This window comes from Oryza sativa, chromosome 4, assembly GCF_034140825.1.
Source record: "Oryza sativa Japonica Group chromosome 4, ASM3414082v1".
Classification (NCBI taxonomy): Eukaryota; Viridiplantae; Streptophyta; class Magnoliopsida; order Poales; family Poaceae; genus Oryza; species Oryza sativa.
In genome coordinates this window covers 2,061,195-2,069,876 of record NC_089038.1, presented here as the reverse complement: position 1 = coordinate 2,069,876, position 8,682 = coordinate 2,061,195, and the positions used below count along the sequence as shown (strand labels likewise).

General features: G+C 37.8%; 1 protein-coding gene across 1 annotated transcript; it reads left to right on the top strand.

Annotated features, from left to right (window-relative positions):
- Positions 1-3,306: 3,306 nt before the first annotated feature.
- On the top strand, positions 3,307-8,682 carry LOC9268211 (sterol 3-beta-glucosyltransferase UGT80A2; the record flags this gene model as incomplete). The annotated part of the gene is made up of 7 exons (XM_015781086.3): positions 3,307-3,508; positions 4,478-4,608; positions 5,482-5,584; positions 5,688-5,764; positions 6,209-6,256; positions 6,520-6,669; positions 8,506-8,682. Coding segments are annotated over 7 exons (888 nt in total), but the record flags the coding sequence as incomplete, so codon positions are not given.

Here is an 8,682-nt window from a genome sequence, read left to right as displayed (position 1 = left end):
CTGCTTATAAGCTATTTTATCTGTTTGTTATTAGGGAATTGGTTTTTAGCTGGAGCAGTCCGGAGGCAGGCACCATCCTCAGCGTTCCACTAAGTTGACATCAGATAATCATGTTATGTATTTTCCACGGTCAAGATTTTCTTTTCACTACAAGTGAAACATAATCCACCACACGGACGCTTGCTAAGAGCATGCCTAGCAGCTCATCTATCATGTTCTCCATTGAAAAAATGGCATATGGAGGGAAAAAAGCGACTCTAGCATATATGCTATCCAGGCCTCCAAAAATGGTGCATACGCTATCCCACAGAGAGAAACACCAAATTTATATTTGGCGTTTCTCTCTCCTCACGCCATATTGCAACCGACTCCTCCAGATCAAGCTCCCGCCCCCATTCGGATCAACTACCCCTGCCCCTACGCCTGCAGCACCTCCAATTGCGACAACTTCGGCGGCCCTGTGCGACCCGCGCTATCACCTGCGCCGCTCACGCCCTCCCCTAGGAGGCTCTAGCGGCCCACAGTCTGTGACCAGTGCACCTCTCGTGCTGAGCCGCTGACCCAACTCCGATGGCCCTGCACCACCCGTGCCCATCTGCGTCGCTAGCTCCCACTGTCGCCCCTCTACTCGGTTGTCCTAGTCCACCCTTCCCCTCTTCCTCTTCTCTGGATCGAGCACCCGGGATGAACCTGTCATAGAGAAAAGATGAAGAGAAATATACTTTTACCAGTTAGGAGTTGAAAGATATTAATAAAATATAAAAAGGTGTGGTTTATTGAAGATGTAATATGAATGATTTGTTGGAGTGAAAAGAGATATAGAGATGGATTTTTTTATGACCATTCAAATGGTAATATGGTAGATCAGGTTTGGATGAGCTAGGACATGCTCTAACATGTTAGAGGTAGCGGGAGTTCTAAAGGTTGCCAAAGACGAACTGCGCGCTAATTACAAGTCAGGAACTTTTCCAAAATGTAACTACAAGTTCCCCGTCAAATGCCAAAAAAAAAGCTGATTTCTATACTCTTACCTACTATTGGTTCACAAATGGAAGAGTTTTATCCCTTCAATACCCCTTACCTACCAACCAACCCACCAATACTACTTTCATATTAATGAGATATGCCAATTTTCCCTATATCAAATCCCTATTACTTATGTACGGTTTTATTCGAGAATAAGTAGAGGCAACGCGACGAGCAAGGGACAAGACGAGCAGGTCGCCAACGGCATACGGTGCAGATCGGCAAATGGCGTAGCTTGGGTAGTTGGGCGAGTAGTTTGTCAATTTACTTGTCAAATGAAAAAGAAATACTGCATGCTCTCAAAATATAGCAAGTGTTAAGCTATAAATCTGAACACATATTTGTCCATATTCATAACCAAAAGTTGGTTATATGCATGGTAGAAAACAGGACCAAATCTAACAAAGGGCAATCAGTTAAGAATCTATTACCTCCATCCTTCATAAAATATAGCTACAGCTAGAAATAGCCATATTTTGATAACTATAAAGTGAGGTATAATAGAAGGGGATAAATCTCATAAGCAGGCCTCTTGATCACTAACAATAGAAAGATAATGACATGGCGGATAGCTCGGCCGAGACAATTTAATGATTGACTACACAGAAGCCATCATTTGTTGAACTTAAAATCCCACATCCCTAATCAAACTGCTACGTACTATATGTATGTATTGCCAAATGCCAATCAGCAGGCTTGTGCAACCAGCAAGAATCTACGAGATCTCATGGAGTATCAAAACTTCAGTTAAAATATATGATGCCCCGCTAGCAAGTCCTAAAGCAAATCTAGTTTAGTGACTGATGGACCTACCTTTCAAAGTATTGCTGCGTGGGAAACAATCAGGTAACCTATTCTATGTTGTATCGTTGCGAACACCAAAGCAAAAAATCTGCTGTTCTCCCGTTCCAACTGCAGCACTTATTTCTTTTCAGGGTTGATGAGCAATAGGGTAAAGAAAAAACTAATCCATGGTAGCTGTTTCCGGACCAAAAGTATTCTCCAGATGGATTCACTTCTGTGGAGGTGACGGAGATGGAGGCGGAGGTGGCGTCGGCGTTGGTTGGGACTTGCATGCCTTGCAATCAATTTGTGGTGATGGTGTCGTGTTGTCTGGAATTGTTACCCTAATTGTTTGGTGTTTCCCATCGTCAGTAGGAACATCAAGGATAGCATCCATTAATAGTATTTCCCAGTCACTGCGTTGCAGGAATGAAAACCAAGACTCATCTGCAAGAATAAGAATGACATGGGATTAGAAATAGGCTCCTACAACATGGATCAAGACTTGTAGAGACTCAAAAAATATCAAAATCAGTTGTCTAACAAAAATTTCTTCAGTTAACCGGTACTTCAGTTCTGTATCAACATGATTTTTCAAAGATAGCATGCCAAAGGGAAAAATGGAAACAAGATTTCATTGGAGGAAAAATCTGGAAGTGATGAATTTAAGAACTAACAGGTCCCAGATGAACGCAATATCAGTAGCAACACGATAGAATGTGCTCTGGGCCTCAATATGAAGAAAACCATCAACTGAGCAATCAAAAACACCAATGGGACCAAAAGTTACAAACTACTCCCTCCATCCCATAATACAAGGGATTTTGAGTTTTTGTTTGCCCTGTTTGACCACTCGTCTTATTCAAAAAAATTTTAGAATTATTTTTTTTGACTTACTTTATTACCCAAAGTACTTTAAGCACAACATTTTATTTTTTATATTTGTACAAATTTTTTGAATAATAGTTACAATAGTTATTTTAGGCTCACATCGAATTGGATACGGGCGACGTACCAAAATTCCGGCGGAAACATCTTCAATTTTTATAATAGTAGAGATATTTGAAATGGCTTGAACTGTTATTTTGTAAATGGCAATCAGACAATAGGTTTTGTTGTGCTTACTTTGTTTGCATTGTTGTGCATCTCTGGGATAGGGTCCCAACTCTGACAATTTTGGCCTGCCTGCTTGTGCTCGTTTGTTGTTAGACTGATTTGGGTGGTAAACTCAAGTGAGTTACTGTATGCAGAGAGTTAGTTTCTGGCTTCATTCAGTGTGGCTGGTGTTCTTGGGAGTGCTCTTTAGGTTGCAAGGGACCTTGATCCAATTTATAGTAATTCTTGTAATTAAATAGGTTGCAATTTTGCTGCATTCCCTAAAAACAACCATGCACCACATGTCAAAGTTAGAGATCATCTCCCTAACTCACATCAAGCACTTGTTGAAAGATTCATACTCAAATCACTCATTTTCTTCTGATCTGATTTGTTATCTAATCTTCAAATGGTTTACACTTGCAGCTTTCTTATCAAATTGTTGACTCTATGATTTGGCTTGGTATCCGAGATATGATAAATGAATTTAGGAAGAAGAAGCTGAAGTTGCGTCCGGTAACATACCTAAGTGGTGCACAGGGTTCTGGGAATGACATTCCTCATGGTTACATCTGGAGTCCTCACCTTGTTCCAAAACCGAAAGGTTCCTGATGAGTATTAGCTTTATCTGAAATTTATATGTTATCCCTTTTCACGTCATGCTTAACCTTGTCATCCTTCGATTGTATAGTTTTTAAAACTTGTGGACCTTAATCTGGTCCTATGGTTTCTTTTCATTTGACTTTCTTATAGCATTCAGTTGTTGTATTGAAAAGAGCTTGCTTGAGTATTTGCTGTGATAACACTGTGAACCAAGTCAATATTAGTAATGCCAACTGAAATTGGTAGCCTTTCAGTTTGATACCACATTTTTCTAATTGGTAATGAGCATGAAAGTTTGCTACTCCCTCCGTCCCAAAATATAAGAATTTTTGAACTTTGACACGGTTTCCGAGATGCTACTCTGACCAGCAATATCTATAAAAGTAAGATGTTTTAAATAAAAAGAGTTACATATTATGATAGTTTGTTTAATAATAAATCTAGTAACATCAATTTTACATGATTATGAAAAAATATGGGAGAGAGTAGAGAGGAGAAGTGAAGAAAGGTGTGGAGAGCATTCTTTTTTTGGGTCATGTACCTATCCCCGGGGTTCTTTTGATGGTTAGAGGCTGCTGGCCTAAAGGAGTCAGTTGTTTTCTAATGCTGTAGGAGTAGCAAATATATCAAAACCACCGAAAAACCAATGGCACTGTAGCAATAAGCTCATTTCCGATGGCAGACCGATGACTGATGCAAACTCTGGTGGCAAATATCCAATTCTTTCTAAAATATATCATTAGGAAAATGCTTGTTAAGCTATTTTATGCTTTTTCAGTAATCACTGATGTGTATAAGGAACTATCATATCCTTTCAATAATATGAGTTGTAAGATATGGATATATTAGTGCGTTAACTGTTAAGGAAAAAACCTTGAAGTTTCCTGCTCAATTTTGGTGTTAACTGAGCAATTTTTGTTGTTAATGGTCTGTAATTCTACTGTGAATTACATAGTCTATTCTGTTGCAGATTGGGGCCTCAAGATTGATGTTGTTGGATTTTGCTTTCTTGATCTTGCTTCCAATTATGTGCCTCCTGAACCACTTATAAAATGGCTTGAAGCTGGTGACAAGCCCATATACGTTGGGTTTGGTAGTCTTGTAAGATCACTTTGATCTCGATTTGTATTATTAGAGGTTTTCAGTTTTTGTTTCCCCTGTTCTGATCTAGGCATCATTTGACGTATTATGTTTCTACTCTTCTATGTATGATGGCACAATTTGTTGACCTTTACTTGTACTATATAGTTAAACTTTGAACTGCTTGTCTAATTAGATAGGACTGTGTGCATGTGTTATCATTTCTGTAGTTGTCCAAATGACATCGGTGGTTAATGCAGCTTGTGGATTAGTGGAACTCATATTTATTTTACTGCATGAAACAACACTTTACAGTGTTTTCACTTTTTACCATTGCATATTTACATCTAGTAGTACACTGTTATGTCACTTATGAAGCTTAGCATAGCATCTCATGGCAAACAATAGTTATGTTATTCACATTAGTTTATGTCTTACTCTAGAAAATGGTATATGGACGTCAGGAGATCAAATTGTTATGGAAACCATAACTTTGATGCACCAGAGAAGCTTGTTACATAAAATGCTATGCTCAATTTGTATAGAATAAATTTCTGAAAAAAGTAACTTCAAGCATAGCCACACAGGACATTTTGTTATGCTGTGATCTTTTTGGCCATTCTGCAACTGCAATTCCAATATTTGACCTTGGGAGAGGTCAATGTTGTACAAACAGTTGTGTAAACTTAGGAAACAAGGATGAACTTCCTTGTTAGTTTTGCTTATGATAATGAGTTGTTGGTGCCTTGGTGGTGTTGATCTGTGTGGCATGCATATAGTAGCTGCTTGCAAATAGTGATTCCATGGTTCAGTTTTTTTCTTAATGAATTTTAGGATACTATGATTGTTGTGTTTTGAAAATTCACTCCTTTCATTTGTTCGTATATATACTAGCCAGTTCAAGATCCAGCAAAGATGACTGAAGTCATTGTCAAAGCACTTGAAATAACTGGACAGAGAGGTATCATCAACAAAGGTTGGGGTGGGCTTGGAACATGTAAGTTCACCTCTTAAGATGTGACCTTGTTTCTCATTGCCATTTTTTTTTCTGTGCACGTGTAATTTACCTCCATCCTGACAACTCCAAAACATTGTGGCAGTGGCAGAGCCAAAAGATTTTGTATATCTACTTGATAACTGCCCCCATGACTGGCTCTTCCTGCAGTGTAAAGCAGTGGTAAACATTTTGCTTGTCATTCTTGGCATGAAGTAGATATCTTTAAGTTTAACTTTCAGAGATTACTAGTTATTACTTCTTAATAGTTTTTAGTACTCCCTCCGTTTCATAATGTAAGTCATTCTAGCATTTCTCACATTCATATTGATGCCAATGAATCTAGACATATGTATCTATCTAGATTCATTAGTATCAATATGAATGTGGGAAATACTAGAATGACTTACATTGTGAAACGGAGGAAGTACTGATTAGTGAAATTATAAACCAAAATTTAAATTTTCAGTTATTGATTATGAGTAGCTTTCATGGCGTAAGTACCTGTTACGGACTAAAACGGTACTTAGAAATTTATCTAATTTGATTGAAAGAACTTATGATGTTAAGTTTGCATGTGCGTTCAGGGAGAGGCTAGCTCACTCTTTGTTTTTTTTACTTCTGTAGGTACATCATGGCGGTGCTGGAACAACAGCTGCTGGCCTCAAAGCAGCGGTATTCCCTCTCTCCCTTCTTAGCCCTTCTCCCTCCTTTCTCTCTCTCAAAAGAAAAACCTGGCTTAACTAATAAAAATTGGGGTTACACTTCTGGATTGAATGAATTTATGAACTCTAACAGCAGTTCCAATTCCACCTAACTTTCAGAAATTCCTGTTAACACATTGCAAAAAATAGGGTCTGGCAGGTGGTGTGCTACTTTTTGGGCTAATTCTTGAAAATGATTCAGTTCTCCTAACCTAGCCTTTGTGTGATTTGTAGTGCCCTACAACTATTGTACCTTTCTTTGGCGACCAACCATTCTGGGGAGACCGAGTGCATGCTAGAGGGGTAGGGCCTCTACCTATACCAGTTGATCAATTCAGCTTGCGAAAATTGGTTGATGCTATAAATTTCATGATGGAGCCAAAGGTAACATCTACTTTGCAACACAATTCAAATATGTTCTTAATGTTGCTGTTATTTTTGTTGGTAAGATGTATAAAGACAACAAGAATATGGATCCGGATGTATATATGTTGTCAATAGGATTGCGAATATATAGATTTCACCCCTCCTAGATATGCTGACTAGCTGGTGCATTTTAACTTGGTTCTAATGCTTCCTCTTTCATACATAACATGATATCTTCCATTCAAACATGTTTAACCGTCCAACAAATGTAAATAGTTAACAGGGAATCTACTACCTCCGTTCTCAAGTAGATTACGTCTTGAGATCTTAAATTTTAATATGCTAAAAAATATTTGGATTTGATATGTGAAAATGGTATTAATAAATTTATAATGAAAAATACTTTCATATATTTATGTTTCAATTTTTTGTAAATATATAGTTGAAAAAGGTAGCAATGGAACATGCGCATCAGGGACTGTTGATGTGCAAAATGTCTAGTAAAAAACGAACATTTGCTTCACCGAAACAACCAACATTGCATATATACTGCTCCTACTTTGTGACAACAGAGTTGCTCCTGCACTGTCTGTCTTGAACTCGCTAGGGTTTGGAAAACCAGTGTTCTCTGGAGCCTTATCCTGTTTGGTCTCTATTTGCTTGGCTGGTTTTCTATTTATTTAGATCTGCTTGTATTTGCAGTTTGACCTGAATAGGCATTATATCACCTGTTTTTTAAGATTATATATTATATCACTTTTTGCCTTCCAAATTAATGGACCAGCTTTTGTGCTGCAAATCACCTGTTTCAGGATGAAAACCAGAACTGGCAATATCCGTTTTTTGGCCCTAGAATGGTTATTTAAATTCTCTCTTTTCAGGTGTTGATTTATAGTAGTACTCCCTCTGTCCCAAACTATAAGGTCTATATTTTTTTACATGGTCTTCAATAATATACTTTGACCACTATTTATTTATTTTATTGCATTCTATGTTCCCAACAAATATGAAATTAGCATCACATGAAAGTACTTCAAAATATGAATCTAGTGATATAGCATATATAATACTTATATTGATATAGTTAGTATGATTATTAGTCAAAAGCTACCAAGTTTGATTTTTCTTAAAAAGGGGCACCCTAAAATTTGGGACGGAGGGAGTAGTTTATTAATTCATTGCACCACTTGTGCTACTTAAATGCTATTCTTTTACTCTCTAGTATTAGACCCTTACTTGCTCCACAGTATTTAAGACCGTCTTTGCCAAAAAGTTCTAGCTAGTTTTTTTCTCTTCTGTTGGGATAACTCACTTTCCTTGCTTTCCTGGTTTCTTCCCTCAAATGAAATACTGGAATACCTAGTTGCTAGTTCATTTCATTGAAAGAAATAGTTTCTGGACTTGATTCACACAGGAGATAATGATTCCCCGCATCCTACCCATTCTAGGTTTGGGGTTCCTTTTTAAAATAATCAAATAATCTGAAGATATGATAATACCATTTAGAATTGAACATTACCTTGTGCTGGAATGGTTGGCAATAGGCAGTAGCAGGGTATTTTTTGCATTGCACAAAGTCGTCAATTTCCACTGTTTGTTTCAATACAAACTGTACCAAGTTATCATAACCATTATCTGCTGTGTAAACCAGCCGATATAGATATATATAGATTTTACTTTTATGTACTTTTTATGTAAGTGTCAATTAACATAAATCGAAATATTTGATACGATGAAAAGTAGTATTTTTTCCATAGCGTGGATAAGATGGTCTATGGCATGGTGGTGTACATTGTATGATGGGTCTGTTTCGTACCTGATCAATGACTTTGTCGGTGTGTCATGTAATTTCAGGTGAAAGAAAAAGCCGTGGAGCTTGCCAAGGCCATGGAATCTGAAGACGGTGTGTCAGGTGTAGTCAGGGCATTCCTCAGACATCTACCTTTAAGGGCAGAGGAAACAACACCTCAGCCGACATCCAGCTTCCTGGAATTCTTAGGTCCAGTAAGTAAATGTCTTGGTTGCTCATAG